The sequence below is a fragment of the Arvicanthis niloticus genome, chromosome 13 (genome assembly GCF_011762505.2).
Source record: "Arvicanthis niloticus isolate mArvNil1 chromosome 13, mArvNil1.pat.X, whole genome shotgun sequence".
Taxonomy (NCBI): Eukaryota; Metazoa; Chordata; class Mammalia; order Rodentia; family Muridae; genus Arvicanthis; species Arvicanthis niloticus.
Window position 1 is genome coordinate 76,933,966 of NC_047670.1, and position 16,915 is coordinate 76,950,880.

Here is a 16,915-nt window from a genome sequence, read left to right on the forward strand (position 1 = left end):
AATTAACTTTCATTAAAGGAGGATCAATAAAGAGAGGTTGAGATGGAGAGAGGAGAGAGATCCATTATCTCCAATTTCCTTGGAAAGGATTCAGGGAACGAGATGGGGTTGCTAGGAGACAGATGTGAGGGAAGAAGGAGGGAATGTAAGATGTCATCCAGGTGCGGTAGGAAGGGGGGTGGTGCTGGATGGGTTAGTTTCAGGTGAAGACAGGATTGTGGGGGTGGTCCAGTGAGTGAACCTGAAGGGATGCAAGGTGCTGAGAAGGGTGTTTTAGGACACACAGTGAAAGAGCTATAGGTGTGTGCCTGTCAGGGGCACATAGGTCTTTTTTTTTTTTTTTTTTTTTTTGGTTTTTCGAGACAGGGTTTCTCTGTATAGTCCTGGCTGTCCTGGAACTCACTCTGTAGACCAGGCTGGCCTCGAACTCAGAAATCCACCTACCTCTGCCTCCCAAGTGCTGGGATTAAAGGCACATAGGTCCTTAATATATGCTCTGTGCTGATGTGGACGTGTCACCCAGACAACGGGCTGGGGCGGATGGATGTGTTGCTCTGATTGTAGAGTCAAGGAGTGCATGGGGGTGTGTGGGATGTAAACAAGGGTGGTGGGGAGCTTGGAGCACACCTCACTTGGCAGAACCCAAAGGCATGTGCCCTTGATGTGATTAGGGTGTAGCCAGGATGGCCACAGAAGCTGATGGTCCCTGTGTGTCCTTTCCCATCCCACCAGCCACCTGTTTGCTCCCTCCTTAAAAGTGCTCCAGGCCAGAGATACATGGTCTTTTTCTTCTCCCATGGCCTCAGGTGGCTAGTACACTGGAAGGCCTGGTAAGAATGGACCCATCACTCCCCTCCTTCCCGACAGGGACTAGGACTCTGAAGCCCTTCTTTTCTGTAGCAAAACCTATTGGCAAAAACCCACATCATGGCAACAGTTACACATATCATATAAATATATTTGTCCAAACTACAAATAAGAGGGGAGTTTAAGGGAGAGAGAAGGTTCTTATTGCTGTGGGGGTCTGGAGAGGGTGAGGGGCTGGGAAAAAGGGACCCCCGGGATCCCTTGTCCCCCCCTCCCCTATCCCTCACGGAAGGCACAAATACATTTTCTTTTCTGTTTGAGGACTTCGGTGTGGGGTGGCAGGAGATGGTATAGGAACCCTTAAAAATACAAAAGAACCTTTTAAACTTATGGCCTAAGGCTGTGGGAAAAGGCTGGGGTGGGTGACAGAAAGAACCAGGGTAGCCAAAAACAGAAAGACCCGATGAGGTCATGAAGCCCATGCTGTCGCCTCCATGCAGGCCTCAGAGAAAACTTGAATAAACAAACAAAGTCTGAACAAGAGAGGGTAGGGTACCCCAGGAGTTGGCTTTGGGGCATCAGAAGGGAGTTTTGTGTGTGTGTGTACTTGGGCTAGCAGAAAATAATTCTATTCCCACAAGGCAAAGCCATCTCCATCCTGGTTCCTCTGAACTATTTTTCAGAAAGTAAACTCAACCACTGCTCCCAAGACAGATTGCTACCTGGGACAAAGACATCAGGATGGAACGTGGAGTTATAAGGCTTGGGATAAAAGCGGGATGCAGGCATGGTCTGTAGGAATAGTACATTATAAAGCCCAGTGTGATTAAAAAAAAAAAAAAAAAGGGGATGAGACCAAGCTGCATATATGTCTCTGTGTGTGTGTGTTCGTGTGTGTGTGTTCGTGTGTGTGTGTGTGTGTGTGTGTGCGCATGTGTCTACATACAAGGGAGGAGTAAGATCACTCAAAGGTGAAAGGGTCCTGGGTGCTGAAAAAGAAATGTCCATCCATGTGGTCCTCCAGGGCATCCTTGTCACTCTCAGCAGGGAAGCGCTCCTTGCAGATGGGACACTCCTTCCATGGAGGGATGGCTGGGACCCCAGTGCTGGCCTCTGACAGGGAACTCACTGCAAAGCCACTGAAGAGAGGTAAGGAAAGACAGACAGAGTCACGGTTCTCTGCTGCCTTTATTATTATTTCTGATATACGGCCTCAAACTTGTCATGTAGCAGTGGAAGGTTCCTGAATTCCTGAGTCTCTCCTTTCCCTCCTGGGGGCTCAGATTTCAGGCAGCACCAAGGTGCCCAGCTTCTGCTGCCTTCTTGACCTGGGGACCTCAGGGAACAAGACCCACGTGGTTTCTTGTTCCTCATGTGCCATCCTGGTCATTCTCTGTTCAAGCCTCTCCTACGGCACTCTTCTGCTCAAAATATTAGTTCTCCAGATGCCCATGTCCTCTCTTCATGAGTCCCCGCTGGTGTCTGTAGTATAGAACCATCCCCCAGTCTCCTGCTCTCCTCCCTCCATCTCCGTCTGCTGCCTAATGGGGCTGAAAATGAGTCTGACACTGTTCTTCATCTTCCTGCTCCAGCAGAGAGAGATGACAGCATTGGCCCTTTCTGCCCCGAGCCCCACTCACTCCAGGCAGAGTTGGGGGCCAGATGATGATGCTCTTTTCCCTGAGGTCCTGCCCACCTCACTAGGACTAGAGAGCCAGGCAGAAGGTACCACCTGGTACCTGCCCATACTTCAGGTTCCCCTCTTAGTTTCCCAGGAAGTCAGGGATGAGCAACATCTCTAGTGTAGCCAGACAGATGCTCTGGATGGTGGTCCTTCTCTGTCTCCATCCCTGAGGCTTTGGTCACCTTCTTCTTCCCTGAAGACCTAGGTACCTACCTGGTGGCTGGGGAGGGGGAAGGGGCAGGAGAGAGGGCAAGTAGGGCAATTTGGCCTCCACGGAAGATGATGCTAGAACAACACAGAAGCTAGTCAAAGGCAGGGAGTGAGGGAGACCGTGAAGCCACCTGGGGTTTGTGGAGATAGCCGACATTCCTGTCAACCACACTGAAACCTTCTCTTGGCTGAGCCAAGAAGGGGGACTTGGGGACAGGGTATGGTGGCTGCTTGTACACTGATCTCTTCCCCTTTTTGTGCTGCCCTCACCTGGCCACGTCATAGAAGGCACTGCCGAGCTCAGGAAGCAGGAGGTTGGCTTCCTCACCTCCACTCTGCACAGCTGCCATCAAGACTGACTTCTCATCTTCGGCCTCCTGGGAAGACACAGGGAGGATCGGGATGGGTTCCACAAAGGTGGAGAAGCCAAGGCTAGTCCCAGACAGCAGAGTGGTAGGAAGAGAGAAGCTGGAACAGGACTTTGTCAGGGCTGGTGGGGCAGGGCAAGGGACCTGGGAGCATCAAGGCAATTGCACTGGCCTGGGTTCTAGGTGAGACAAGATTTCACTGTGTAGTCTTGGCTGGTCTGGTCTATACCAGGGTGGCCTTGAACTCTGAGTGCTGAGTCTGAAAGCCTGCATCACGACACCTAGCTAGGCCTGCCTCCTCCAGTCCAGAGTACAAGTGCTGTATGGTACAGGCTTTCTCCGTGGTTCAAGTATGACCTTACCACCTGCTTACTACTCCCACGTGGCTCTCACTACTCACTGAGTCTGAGCTGCTGGCCTCCGCTGGCCCTGAGAGCTGGGGAGAAATGGGTGCTGGCTGGTTGATGACAACAAGAGAAGAAGCCTCCCGAGGCCCAGGAGGAGAGGAGCTTGTGTTTCCACGCTCACACAAACCATAGGATGGGAGCCGCATGTCTTCTGGGGACTCATCCTCTGAGTCTGTCAGAGCTGCAGGGCAGCCTATGAGAGGGAAGGCAGACAGGGAAGAAAGGGTCAGCCATGGAAACCTGAGGAGGGAGACCCTTCAACCACAGAGGGCCCAGGAAATGGGAAGGGACAGCCAGGCTGCTTCGAAGCATGTCAAGGAGGGGGAGGGGAGGAGGTGTCCCAAGACTCGGGGGCACAGACTCAGCCCAGCAGTGGCTTCCTCATCCTCTGTGGCAGCGTCTTCGTTCCACTTCTCATCTGCCACCTTTTCCAGGCGGGCCTCCAGCTTCCTCATGTACTCCAGCAATTCCTGCAGTTGGAAAAGGAAAAGCTGTTTGCTGGGCCTTAGTGGAGTTACACAAGGCAGATCCCCTAAAGGGGCTCTCTCCTCTGTCTTGTGCCTTGTTCCCTCCCCTGCATAAAGTCAGTTTCAAAGAAGGGTCAGGGCACCCTTTCAGCCTTTGTATCCTGAAAAAGATTCTAGTTTCTGAGCTAAGATATTACCAAGATGATACAGAATTTTGAGCCCCTAAGCCCTGGGCTTTGGCATCCAGGGTCTCATCATCTATGGCAACAGGTGACTCACCTGTTTCTCTGTCTGCAACTGCTCCTTCTCCTTCTGAAGCACACGGAGGGCTGACCGTAGCTCTGTGAGCTCCCGCTTACTCTCCGACAACTGCACCTGAGGGAAAAAGGTAATGGAACATGGAACCTGAAATGTGTCACCAAGAACCTGGTCCAAAAGTTAAACTATGCCCTCCCTTGCTCCATACCCAATATATTTCTTCCACAAGGCCCTTGTCTTAGCCCCTGGGGCTCAGGCCAAAGTCCTAAACTCTATCTCTCAAATGTGGTCCTAGCTAACTATCTTATGCTGGGTGAAGAGGTTTTGGTAATACCGGAAGCCACCCTGTAACTCTCGTATGTCATCCCTCCAGGCCCAGAGGCGCACTCTATGAGCAGAAAGGGAGTGTGCACATTCAAACCAAGAGGGCTGGGAGGTACACAAGTCAGTACATGGTACTTCAGAGCTAAGAGGCAGTAGGCACTTATATATTAGGACATAGGTCTCAACCCAAGGAGGTAGGCACCTCACCAGGCTAGAGTCCTTTTCTCGGGCCAGCTCAGTCTTCAATATGTGGCTCTGGCTTCTCTCCTCCTGTACTGTCTTCTCCAGCCGCAGGATCTCTGCGCTCAGCTTCAGGATCTTGTCCTTCTCAGCCTAGAGATGGTGCACAGGAAGATGGGAGGGAGGAGACGAAGTGGCAAAGGATGCCAGGAAAACAGCATTGCCCTCACTGGATCTTTCTTTTATGTCTGGGGCACCAAATTGTTTCTGACCAATGTCCTCACTTCTGAGCCACCTGAAAGTGGGACTCGGTTCTGCGGCAGAGCCTGGTGCCCATGACAGCAAATGTTCCTACACCAAGGATGGTAACTAGGGATTTTGGTGATCAGGACTGAGACTCCTGTTGGGGCTGGTTCATGCCTGGAAAGCAAAGTGTGTGTCTCTCCTCAGTCCACCCAGGATCCCACCCACTCTTCTCTCCTCCCAGAGCATCCAACTACAGTTTGGAGTCCCAGACGTAGGGGAGGGCCGCCCCTACCTCCATGCTCTGCAGCAGCCCTGTTCGTTCCTTGCTCCATTGGCACTTTTCCTCCTTCAAGTGCAGGCTGAGCTCAGACAGTCGGCCATTGGCTTCAGCCACCTCCAGTCGGCTGCGGTGTAGCTCAGCTATGGTTCGGTCTCTAGCTCCTGCTGCACTGGCCAACTCCTCCCCGAGAAGGGCTGCTTTCTGCTGGCTTGAGGCTGCAAGCTCCTGGACCCCTCGGAGCTGCTCTTTCAGAGGCTCCAGTTCGGCCTCCAAAGAAGACAAGAGATCGGATCCCTCAGGCAAACACATGTGAGCCAGGGAGCCCCTCATCAGGGTTGTGCTGTTCACTTTAGCCACCTGTGCCTTTTCTCTGCACACCCACATTCGTCTAGACTACTTGGAACTTCCCCTGCTTCCTACCACCTCCAGGCCTTCACTCACCACTTTCTGCTGGGCTTGGCCCAGGGTGTCCTTCATGTGGGCCAGCTTGTCCTTCAGTCGCTGGACCTGAGCACCTTGCTCTTCTTGCCGGCCCTTGGCCTCCTGTAGCTCTGTGTTTAAGCTGTGGTTCTCCTCTTGGACCATTTGTAACTCAGCCTGATGCAAATGGAAAGCAGGTAAGGACCAGGGGATGAGTACTGGGACAGCCAGGGGCAGGCTGCCTTTCTGCCACTGTGACGAAAGAAGGCTGCTTCTTAGATTTAGCACAAGTGGAAGCACTCACTCCTGTCCTGTCTTCTTGGGTCTCAGTCCCAGCCTGGGGTCTTACATTAAGGCAATCCTGCTTTCCTACTTTTCCTTTAAGTCAAAACAGTCTGGATGGCCCCTTAAGCTCAGAATATTGCACCTCTCACCTCAGACCTTTTCCTTCCCCCTCTCCTCTCTTCCCTCCCCCAAGGCTCTGTCTCTCTATTCCCTCTCCCTGCAGTAGGGTCCTACTATGTAGCTGGTCCAGATTGGCTTTAGACGAGCAATCCTCCACCTGCTTCTGTCTCTAATGCTGGGATCACAGGTGCACGCCACCATGCCTAGATTCTCCTGACTTCTGTCATTCATGCCTGCTGTACTGAGAACTTCTCAGTTCACCTAGTTGGACACTTGGGTGTTATTCTTGGCTCTCTTTTCTCCCCTGCAGTTCACAGAAGAAAGCAATAGCCTTTCCACTTTCCATCCTGGTTACAGCTATCTTCTGTGTTCTATTACTGCCACGACCATGTTCGTTCAGGCATGGCTGTTCTTGTGGGATGACTGGATGGTGCTGTAACCAGTTACTTAGAAAACAGGATCAGACAGTCAGTGCTTCTCAGTACAATTCTTGGGTTTTTTTTTTTTTTTTTTTTGAGACAGGATTTCTCTGCATAGCTAGTCCTGGATGTCCTGGAACTTGCTTTGTAGATCAGGCTGGCCTTGGCTCACAGAAATCTGCCTGTCTCTGCCTCCCTAGCGGTGGGATTAAAGGTTTGTGCCACCCACAACACCTGGCTCTCAGTACAATTTCTTAAGCATGTGTACCCTCTACCTGACATTCACCAGTACTTCTCACAGCTAAAGAAAAGAGGTTCCACTGCAGACCTCCACACCTCGTCTCAATTCTACACAAACTCCCTCGGGCTGCTCCTTGCATCTTTCTTTGTTCTACTTAACTCAACCTACATGTTTGTTTGTATTGTTTTATATTTTAAGACAGGATCTTGCTATACAACTTGTGGCAATTCTTCTGCCTCAGCCCCTCCAGTGCTGGAATTACAGTACCATCACACGCTGCTCAAATCCCATTCTTCACTGCTGAGCAGCTTTTTAGAGAAGCCCAGGGTTCTGAGAAAGCCATTGACAGTTCTGCAAATATTTTATTTGAATTCATTCTTTTTTTTCTTGCCTTGCTCAACACTGAACAATAATCTCAGCTCTGAACTTGCTCTAAATTATTAAAAACTGTTTTTAAAAGTCTGTCAGCACACAAGTGAACACACGGGAGAGCACCAATCCACTGATGTGTGCTTTTAGGTTAATTCAGAATTAAATTTTTTTTGTATTTTCTATCAAATTGAGGAGGAGTAAACTGAAGCTGTAAGGTTGACAGTTTAAAAACTGTTATTGTTTACCACTTACTTGTCTATGACTCAAAGTGTTTAAAGTTTGAATTCCTTCTTCTCTCTTTCCTACCTACTGACATAGTGTCAGCCAAGGCTGACCTTGAAGTAAAAAATCCTTCTGTTTCAGCCTTCTGAGTGCTAGAACGGAACGCCAGGCACACCATCATGCCTGGATCTTATTTCCTCCTTTTGATAGCCTTTGCATTTGTGTGTGTGTATGTGTGTGTGTGTGTTCGCACACGTGTGTATGAGTGTGCATGAGTCCATGTGGACCAGAGGTTGATCTTGGGTGTTTTACACAATTGCTCTCCACCTGACAACTGGCTAGAATGGGTGGCCAGTCCCAGGGCTCCTCTTAATGCCAGCATAATAGGTCTTCACTTAACAGCTGCTTCTAAGTCTAATAGGAGGTGTTTGTGTCCACCTTTCTGGACCCTGTATTAGGCTTTTCTTGGGACATTTATATTGCACTTTGACTGCTTGTGATGTGGGCAGGTAATGCACTGTGGGGCAGGAGTACACAGGGTACTTTATATCTTGCCCTTGTGTGTGCCCAATCTTCAGAAGAGACTCAATGAACACTAACTGCATAACTGAGAAAGCAAGCCCACTTGGAATCTCTTACCTCACTCTGCTCCTTGTCTGCCTGGAATTCCTTTAGCTGCCCCAGGAGCTTCTCTTGTTCCCGTGTCAGGGCCTTCACTGTGTCTCTAACCCTGTTGATGAGATGACAGTGTCAGGTGGAAATACTGATCTCTGACCCACGCTCTTCTAGGGCATAATCATCAACTGCTTTCCTTCCTTCCTTCCTTTCTTCTTCTTTTTTTTTTTTTTGTTTTGTTTTTATTGTTGTCATTTATTGAGACAGGGTTTCTCTGTGTAGCCCTGGCTGTCTTGGAACTCACTCTGTATACCCGGCTGTCCTCAAACTTAGAGATCCACCTGCCTCTGCTTCCAGAGCTCTGGGATTAAAGGTGTGCTCCACCATGCCAGGCTTCTTTCCTCTTTATGTATCACTGTACAGGCTGTTATACCAGTGACTCCCTGTTTCCCCTCAAGTATGAGATGAAATCCAATCTTTAGGTGACAATGGGCAGTCACTATTAACCCTGAGGTTGCTGTAGATCAGAAAGTGGCAGGTGCAGAAGAGGCCACAGGCAAATGTATACAGGGATGTGCTTGGAGCCCAAGAGAGCCTTATCTAATAAACACTGACATTTGAATTTCATACCATTTTCATTACCACAAAATACTATTGTTCTTTTATCTGATCATCAGGCACCAAATCATGTAACAACAGGTGGTAGGTAGGCTAGACGAGACATGTGAAACACAGTCTCTAAGAACACGACATCTTGTCCTGACCCAGGGGAAGCCTAGTATATTATGAAACAACCCCTTGGATCACTTTGCTTACTGCCATGAGACACAGAATTTTGTTGTTTAAAATATATGTATATGTATGTGTATATGTATATATATATACACATATATGTATGTATGTATACATATGTGTATATGTATATATATACACACATGTATGTATGTATGTATGTATGTATGTATACATATATATGTATATATATAAATACATACATATATATGTGTGTATATGTGTGTATGTGTGTGTATATATATATGAAATTTATACAGCTCGGGCTGGTCTATAACACACTATGTAGCCCAGGTAGGTCTAACTGGTGATCCTCCTGTCTCTGTTTTCCCAACAGGAAGATCTTGGCTCTGTACAACAGACACAAAAGTGATAGCTGTTTATTACTGAAAGAGGCTGGACTGAGAGTGGCTTTCTCTTAAATATCTTAATGTCACTCTCAATGTTAAGATTCTGTGATTTAGTCAGGTGTGGTGGTGCATACCTTTAATCCAACATTTGGGAGGAAGAGACAAGAAAATCTCTTTGAGTTTGAGGCCAGCCTGATCTATATAGTGAGTTTTAGGATAGTCAGACTCTCTGTTTAAAAAACAAACACAAAACCAAACCAAAGATTCCTGTGATTTATACCTTTTCTCAAGGGAGAGATTTTCTTGTACTCTTGGATCTCCGGCTCCAACATTTCTCTCTTTTTTTTATAGTGCTGGGACTGAAGCCAGGGCCATGCACACACTCAAAAGGTGCTCCTACCATCGAGCTGAGACACTGAACATTCTCAATAGCATGAACAGAATCTAATGCTTTCCCTGTGCTTTAAATATATAATTTATTTACTTAATGCATATATATGTATATATACATATACATTTGTATATTTATATGACTATACATCATGAACTCTGGTTATGTTTCCCAGGACAGACTCAAGTGATGCTTTTGACTCAGCTGCTTTTTATCTTGCATTGAGTGTTCTATCCAATCTCTTCTTCTAGATATTCCATTTCCAGTTCTGCTTAGCTTCTACTACACAATAAATAGAAACTGATCTTTCTGAAGGCCTAGAAGAGCATCACAGAGATGTGTGAGAGCTGGTGGAAGGAAATCCCTGGTGACCAGAATACTCTGTATGCAATTGTGAAGGGCCAGAGCAACCAGTGGGCCAGATAGCAGGTATGCCCATCTGAAGCAGGGAATGGAGTGGAGGCCTTGGGAGGCAGAGGCCAGAGGGACAGAGGTCACCTCAGGCTGGGGAGGTCGCCTACCTGTCCAGCTCCACCTCCTTCATCAGTACTTTGTCACTCATGGTCTGGATGTCATCCTCTAACTCCAGGATACGGGCCACATGCTGTCCCTGCTGCTGGTTCAGGATGTTCCTCTCTTCTGAGAGCTCCCCATGGGACCGGGAGAGGCCCTGGAATCAAGGTTCCACCAAGGAAGAGGGTCAGGGCAGGCTCAGGCTTAACATTATATGCCCCACCTCTGTTCTGCCACCTTCCTTAGAAAAGCTGGGTGGAGGAGGTACTGTTGCCTGGGACTGTGGCATTATGCCAGTATTCCTGGATGCAGAGAAGTGAGTCTTATTACAAACTGGGATGTACCTCTTATCATTCAAAGTTTAGTCCCACCTGTTACCCTTAAGCCTATTTCTTTGATGCAAGGACTATGTTAAAACTCCACTGACATCTTCCCTTTCTCCTCTTTGCTGGGTCTACAGGGCCCACCCCCACCAGCTCCAACTCCCACCTTGTATTGCTCGGTGAGCTCTGAATGCTCCTGCCTGGCCGTGGCCAGAGCTGCCTCCAGCTCCTGCACTCGGCTCCTCAGCTCTGTCACCTGATCCTCCAACTGCAGCTTCAGCTGCATCAGGTCATTCCGTTCCTGCTGGCTCTCATCCAGCTGGTTCTACAAGGACAGGAGAAGGGGGAGAGCGTGTATGCATGAGGCATCATTTCAGACACACGTTGGGGTAGAGAAACCGAGTCACCATGGCCCAGCTCTTAACTGCCAACCCTCAATCACCTTTCAGCCCAGGCCTGGCACCTTCCTCTGACAGGGCACAGTGACAAGGGACTCCTCTAAGTTTACCCTATCTCTACTGAGTCAGACAGATTTGAGTAAATCTGCAATACAGCTTATACTAGCCAAACCACTAACCTCCTCATCTGTGATATTTAAATGAGAATAACCAATGTAAAAACAGAACACTGGGTAGCAGCTTGTGTTATTTTTCACTTATGTAAAAACATCTTCCTGTCATGTTGATCCATGTATCTATCAGGCTTGGGTTTTAGAGAGCAGGGGCTTGTCCGCATCTCTGAGGAGCTACCAACTTTCCCCTTCTGAACAGCTTTTCTCCCATCTGGAGAAAGAATGGACTGCCTCCCAACTCTCTCTGTCCCTCACCTTCTCTCAGGTGTCTCTGTAGTATCTGCCTTCGCTCCTGAGACTCTTCTCTGACCCGGTGGAAATATTTATATACAGCATGTTTTTAAGTTTAAATTTTCTAGTATCCACTTTAATAAGAAGTATATGAGGGCCAGAGAAACAGCTCAGCAGTCAAGAATGCCTGCTGCTCTTGGAGAGGACCAGAGACTAGTTTCTAGAAGCTATATCAGGTGGCCTGTAACTCCAGCTCCAGAGGATTCTACAACACTCCATTCTGGCCTCTGTAACCACACATATGTACACACACCCAGGCTGGGAAAGGTAACTGAGGGACTGCAGTTAAAAGTGCCACGGCTGGGCCAGCAAGATGTCACCTTAGATAGAGATACTTGCTGCCAACCCTGGAAACCTGAGCTTGATCCTTGGATCCTTGAAACTTACACAGCAGGACAAGAGAACTAACTCCCACAAGTTGATCTCTGATTCCACATGTGTTATGGCATGTATGCACTTACTTATACAAATACTCAGATAAACACATATAAATAAATAAATGTTGAAATACTATGTTCAAAATCCAGTATGTTATCTTTCCAGTGATTATACCTCAAATGGATTAGTCATGCCTATAGTGCCAAAGAGATATATGTGGTCAGCACCTTTGGTACTGAATGGGACTGGTCAGAGCCCTGCCGTGCCAATGCTAGAGGCAGACCTCAACCTCCCTTCCTTCCTGTGTCCCTCGAGGCAGTTTTCCTCCACCCTGTGGATCTCCTGTAGGACTTAGGACACAGGCAGCAGCCCTCTGAGAAGGCTGGCTCAATTCTAGAATGTCAGTTACACTTGCTTTCCTGTTCTGTGTCTGTCTGTGTAAAGGCTGAGTTTGTTGAGAGCAGACCTCTGGTAACTCCTAGTGAAGGCTTCAGTTGAGGTGACAGAGGAGGGGAAGTAAAGGCAGAAGGGGGGGACTCTTGTAATGTCATCCTTGGTGTCCCTGACCCAGGAACAAGCCTGCTATTCTTTTCTTACCTGAAGGACGGTGGCCTTAGGGACAACCAACAGGATGTCAGAGCCTCCATCAGCCTCCTCCAGGGTCACCAGCTCATCCATGGGCCTTGGCTCTCGGAACTGGAATGGAGGGCTCTGCCCACACACCCGGCCCTGGCGGTTCACATACCGGAACTGGTAGAGTTGGGCTCCTGGTTTGGGCAAGTAGCTGGCTATGGGAAGAATAACCCAGTATGATCTCTGGCGCTCAAGCGCCAGCAGATCTCTGTTCCTATTAGGAGAGGGAAAGTATCACCATGTCACCTACTGCCCACTCCCCTGGGGCTGGTCCTTGGGATATGCTCCTTCCTCCTTCCTGCCTAGCCACCTGCTTTATTAACACTCCTCCTCCTCATGCTGACTCTAGCTGCCACTTACTGACTGCCGGCACACACTTTGCACCACTAGACCAGCGTTCCCCAGATCATTTGAAGTCCCTGCACTGTTCCTACAAGGTGGGACCCTATTCTAACTCACATGCTCAATGCCAAACAGTTTGTAAAGCTGAGATTTTAATCCAGGTCTCTCAGACTGTTGTTACTACACACTTTCCCTTGTCCCATACTGGGAGTCCCTCTTTCGTTGTGTAAATGAGTGGGATTAACATCCTCTTTCTACAGCATCCTCTAAGACACTGGAGTCTATGATGACTTGCTGAAATCTTTTGGATCCAGTCTCACAAAGTCTTTTTTTTTTTTTTTTTTTTTCTTTTAGAGACAGGGTCAGCCATGCTGCCTAGGCCAGCACTGCTATCCCGGGTTCAAGCTATCTTCCGGTCCTAGCCTCCTTGGTAGCTGGGATGACACTGGAATATGCTAGCCCTCTGCCTTTCCCCCAGACCACCACTTCCTTAGCCCCTCCCTCTTTCTTTATACCTTGGAATTGGACACTGGCGTGGGTGGGGGAGCCATCAGTTGTAGTTTCTGGCACTGAGGACCATACAAATGTGTGATAATCCCGAACACAGGCAGCTTCCACCTGAAAGAGAAAGGCGTGATGATGGAGTTATCATCTGTGAGTAATAGAAGGGCTGCAGGACTGAACAAATGGTACCAAGGACGTGAAGAGTCAGGTAAGGTTGAAGGACGTTATACTATCAGGAGAGAGGGGCAAAGATAGAGAGATGAACTTTATACTGACCACCTCGGAGTCATTTTCCTCCCTGTCAACCTGAGAATCTAAGGACCCGGTCACTTCTCATACTCTAACAAACGTGTGTCCCAGAAGCTTGAGCCAGAAGAGGGTCTAGGGATACCTTAAAAATGCCAATCCAGTCACTGGCACTGGGCATGGTGCCTGGAGGCAGAGTGTAGTGACATTCCACCTTGGTGTTGGGGATGTAGGTCCGGGCCACATTCAGGAAGTTAACTCCACCCCGGGATGGTGCCCGGCTTAGTGATGACTCTTCCATCCTGTCCTCAAGATGCCTGATGTCCTATGAAAGAAAGGATTGATAGACTTAAATCTTTCTACTGCTTCCTTCCCTTGACCATGTGCACCCACCCACCATCTCTGTCACCTCACAGGTTTCCAGGCCCTAAGGTTGTGGGACCTTCTTGAGGTATCACTTTTAATTCCTGGGGCATAGGTGTTGCCTTCCAAGTCAACTTCCTATCCTATCATGCTGTACCCTCTGTGGCTTACAGGCCCTCACTTGTCTAATTTCTAATCCTTTTCATTGCCCCACTGACCCAGTATCTCGGTCTCTGCCCATCTCTGTCTCCCCTTTTCATCTCTCGACCTCCGTGGGAATTCCAGATTTTCTTGGTTTCTCCATGCAATCCCCTATACTTTCAAAATCCAATGGAAGTATGGGCCTCTCTCAGTTTAAGCAGGTCTCTCTTACATATACCTAAGCTTGATGAGCCTACTATACCCAGGTAAGAGTCCCAAAACAACAGCTGATTTCAGATGATGATGAGTTTTCAGAGGGGAATATGGTTTGGAGACCAACAACCTAATCCTTGCTCCTCTGCTCTTGGTGCACCAATCTGTGAGTTGTCAATCCTGATCAACTCTAGGGAAGCAGAGGCGGCAAGCTTTGGCTTTCCTCCAAGAACTAGAGAAGGGGAGGATAATAGGAGAGACAGGTTCTGTCCCTCAACTTCTCTTCCAGGAAATCAAAAATTCTGGAGGTGGCAGTTCAAGGGTGGAGTGAAATATTCAGCAGGAAGGTGGTGGTGTGGGGAGATGGAATGTGGGGACCTAGAGCCAGGAAAGCCCCACCCTTAGGCAGGGAACAGGTTGGAAACAGGGTAAGTAAGGGGCCCTGAGAAGGGGAAATGTACATTCAGTGTTGAGAAAAGGCAGAGAGTTCAATGAAGAACATTCTTTTTTTTTTTTTTTTTTTTCTTCTTTCTCTTCACATCCTGCTGGGAGCAGAGCTAGAAACCTAATGATTTGTTTGGGTGCTACCCCAGCTCTAGTACTCTGTCTGCATTATTGTTGGCTCCTCTTATCCTCAATTCTAAGGGTCCAAATCCTGCCATATTCTTGGGTTAGCGGCAGGAGATAATAAGATAAATGGAGTTAGCTAGGGAGAACTAATTGGAAAATAGATAATAATAACAAGTCAAGAGTTGAGGGGGTAGGATAGCTGGGCGGATAAAAGTGGTTGCCACCAACTCATGTGGTAGAGGAGAAAACCGATTTCCCAAGTTGTGCTCAGACTTCTGTACATCTATGTTACAGAGAGAGAGAGAGAGAGAGAGAGAGAAAGAGAGAGAGAGAAAACATTAAAACAGAGTAGTACTCAGAGATGAATAAGGACAAACTATGGTGTACATGTTTGAAATATCATAATGAAACTCACTGTATATTAACTTAAAAAAATAAAAATAAAATACACTTTCAATCCAGAGCTGAGAGGCAGCCCTCTTCTCTCTAGCCCACACATCTGCTTCCTGTGTCAGCTGCAGCCGATGTGTCCAATCAGCCATCACCACTAGTCATATGCACGCCCCCAAACATCACAAACCCACACCAGGCTGAGACAGTGGGGGAGGAACTTTAAAAGAAATTGGACACTCCGTGGAGATGGAAAGGTGGGCCAGCAATGCAACAGGAAACAATTTCTTCGTCGTAAAGAGACTGGACTGAAGCTACTATTTCAATGTTCTTTTTTTCCCCCATCTCTGAAAAGAATTCCTCTTTACATTTACTCCGTGTTTTCTTCAAATATAACTCTTCTTAGGATAGAGTGACATCTGTCTCCAAAGTTCTATGCGTTGAGAACCCCAACCTCTCCTTCCCCACAAAGAAAATCCGTAACAGCTGCAGACACTCTCCAAAACTGAAAGTCCTGGGCACCTAAAGTGTATGTGGTCAGATGCTGATGTTCAAATGCTCTCTGTTTGAGTGAGTGAGTGTGTGTGTGTGTGTGTGTGTGTGTGTGTCCTCTCCACTGTAGGGTTCTCAGAGTTTTGCCGTTCCACGAGTTGGAAGTTTTCCCCTCAGGGATTCAGCGTAGTAAAGGTCTTTGGATCTTTGGATTTGGGGGAGGGAGGGAGGGAGGGAGGGAGGGAGGGAGGGAGAGAAGAGAGAGAGAGAGAGAGAGAGAGAGAGAGAGAGAGAGAGAGAGAGAGAGAGTGTCTGTGAGGGCAAGACTTGCTTGGAAAAGATTAAGTAAATATTTCAGTCCTTCAAGCTTCCATAAGCGGATTGAGCTTTACAGAGGAGGCCCCGCAAGAAAGTGAGGACATTGCGGGCTACCCCTCAAGGGCCCCCTTGAAACCAACAAACCCGAAACGTGGGGGAGGCTTCCTCGCTGCGTAAAGTATTAAAACCTAAACGCTCCTACCGTCCTCTTCTACAGTTCTCTCGGATTAGCCTCTCGCAGGCTCAGAAGCGGGCTGACCACCCCCGCGTAAGCCCACCCTCAGTTAGGCCAAGTTTCTTACCCCACAGACGGATCAGCTGTTCCCCTCACCTTTCACCAACAACAAAAACAGCACTCCGACTACAGGAGGGGAGGGGAGGGGAAGAGTGACGCGAGAGCTTCTGGGGCCTGTGGTTCTTCTGGAATTCGACACCGCCCAGTTTTCTGCCTCTAGAACTACATATCCCAAAAAGCTGCGCGCGAGGGGCGGGGAAGAGGGCGGGGCGGTGGTGGACTCAGCGTGGCGTCCCGGGAGTTGTAGTTCTCACTTCCGTGGCAATGCAGGAGGGTGTGGCTTCCAAAGGACTTCATGGCCCAGGATTCCTCAAGAAAGGGCAAGCTGATCTAGTGGTGGTTGCTGTTTCGTAGCATGCTTAGTGGGAGAGTTGACGGCTTTAACGCGTTCTGCACAGCTCTTTTCGATGGGGCGGAACGCTTCCAGCATAGCCTTCTTGTCCGTTTTTTCAAGATAGGCCGTAGTGTTATATCTACTTACAAAAGAAGAAACTTGTTTAAGGAATATTCTAGTGTCAGGGCTATGAAATGGTAGAGCTTTGCCAGGCCTGTTCCAAGCTACGAGCTACAGTCACCATGTTGTGGGTGGGGAAATTCACAGTGGTGGTAGTGGTTATTTATTTTTAGCTTGCACTGACTTCAGGGTTGACAGATCTTGTAAAAGTCTCAACGCTTACTGTTTGGTTCCAGCTTGAGAAGATTTCTGTGCCAAGGAGTCGGATAACACACACACACACACACACACACACACACACACACACACACACACACCTCTTGCACGCGTTCCCCCTGGAGTGGCTTCTGGGGCTAGGTTTAGTGTACATTGTTTGAAGTGGTGGCCAGGCTGTGGAATGAAAAGCATGCGGTTGAAAAG

The 16,915-nt window shown here is 48.4% G+C and overlaps 1 protein-coding gene across 3 annotated transcripts; it reads right to left on the reverse strand.

The window, feature by feature from the left end:
- Positions 1-937: 937 nt before the first annotated feature.
- On the reverse strand, positions 938-16,183 carry Calcoco1 (calcium binding and coiled-coil domain 1). Of its 3 annotated transcripts, none has more exons than XM_034516750.2 (15): positions 16,049-16,183; positions 13,405-13,584; positions 13,025-13,127; positions 12,132-12,322; positions 10,461-10,619; positions 9,980-10,128; positions 7,950-8,040; positions 5,673-5,828; positions 5,244-5,498; positions 4,733-4,858; positions 4,223-4,318; positions 3,838-3,946; positions 3,470-3,669; positions 2,972-3,078; positions 938-1,946 (listed from the first exon to the last, which is right to left on the reverse strand). In XM_034516750.2, exons 2-15 carry the CDS (start codon positions 13,558-13,560, stop codon positions 1,769-1,771), a joined length of 2,076 nt encoding a protein of 691 aa, XP_034372641.1. In that variant the 5' UTR covers positions 13,561-13,584; positions 16,049-16,183; the 3' UTR covers positions 938-1,768. The 3 variants fall into 3 exon arrangements, with proteins under 3 accessions (XP_034372641.1, XP_034372642.1, XP_076768300.1); XM_034516751.2 differs by lacking the exon at positions 938-1,946 and adding an exon at positions 1,983-2,711; XM_076912185.1 differs by lacking the exon at positions 938-1,946 and adding an exon at positions 2,569-2,776.
- Between the last annotated feature and the right edge of the window lie 732 nt (positions 16,184-16,915).

Excerpts from the sequence above, each read along its gene's own strand:
- Calcoco1 (XM_034516750.2), bottom strand. The coding sequence starts at position 13,560 with ATGGAAGAGTCATCACTAAGCCGGGCACCATCCCGGGGTGGAGTTAAC. Across the intron at positions 13,128-13,404 it reads ACTGGATTGGCATTTTTAAG|GTGGAAGCTGCCTGTGTTCG; the intron begins GTATCCCTAGAC and ends TTTCTCTTTCAG. Across the intron at positions 3,079-3,469 it reads AGGCCAGCAGCTCAGACTCA|GAGGCCGAAGATGAGAAGTC; the intron begins GTGAGTAGTGAG and ends GTGTCTTCCCAG.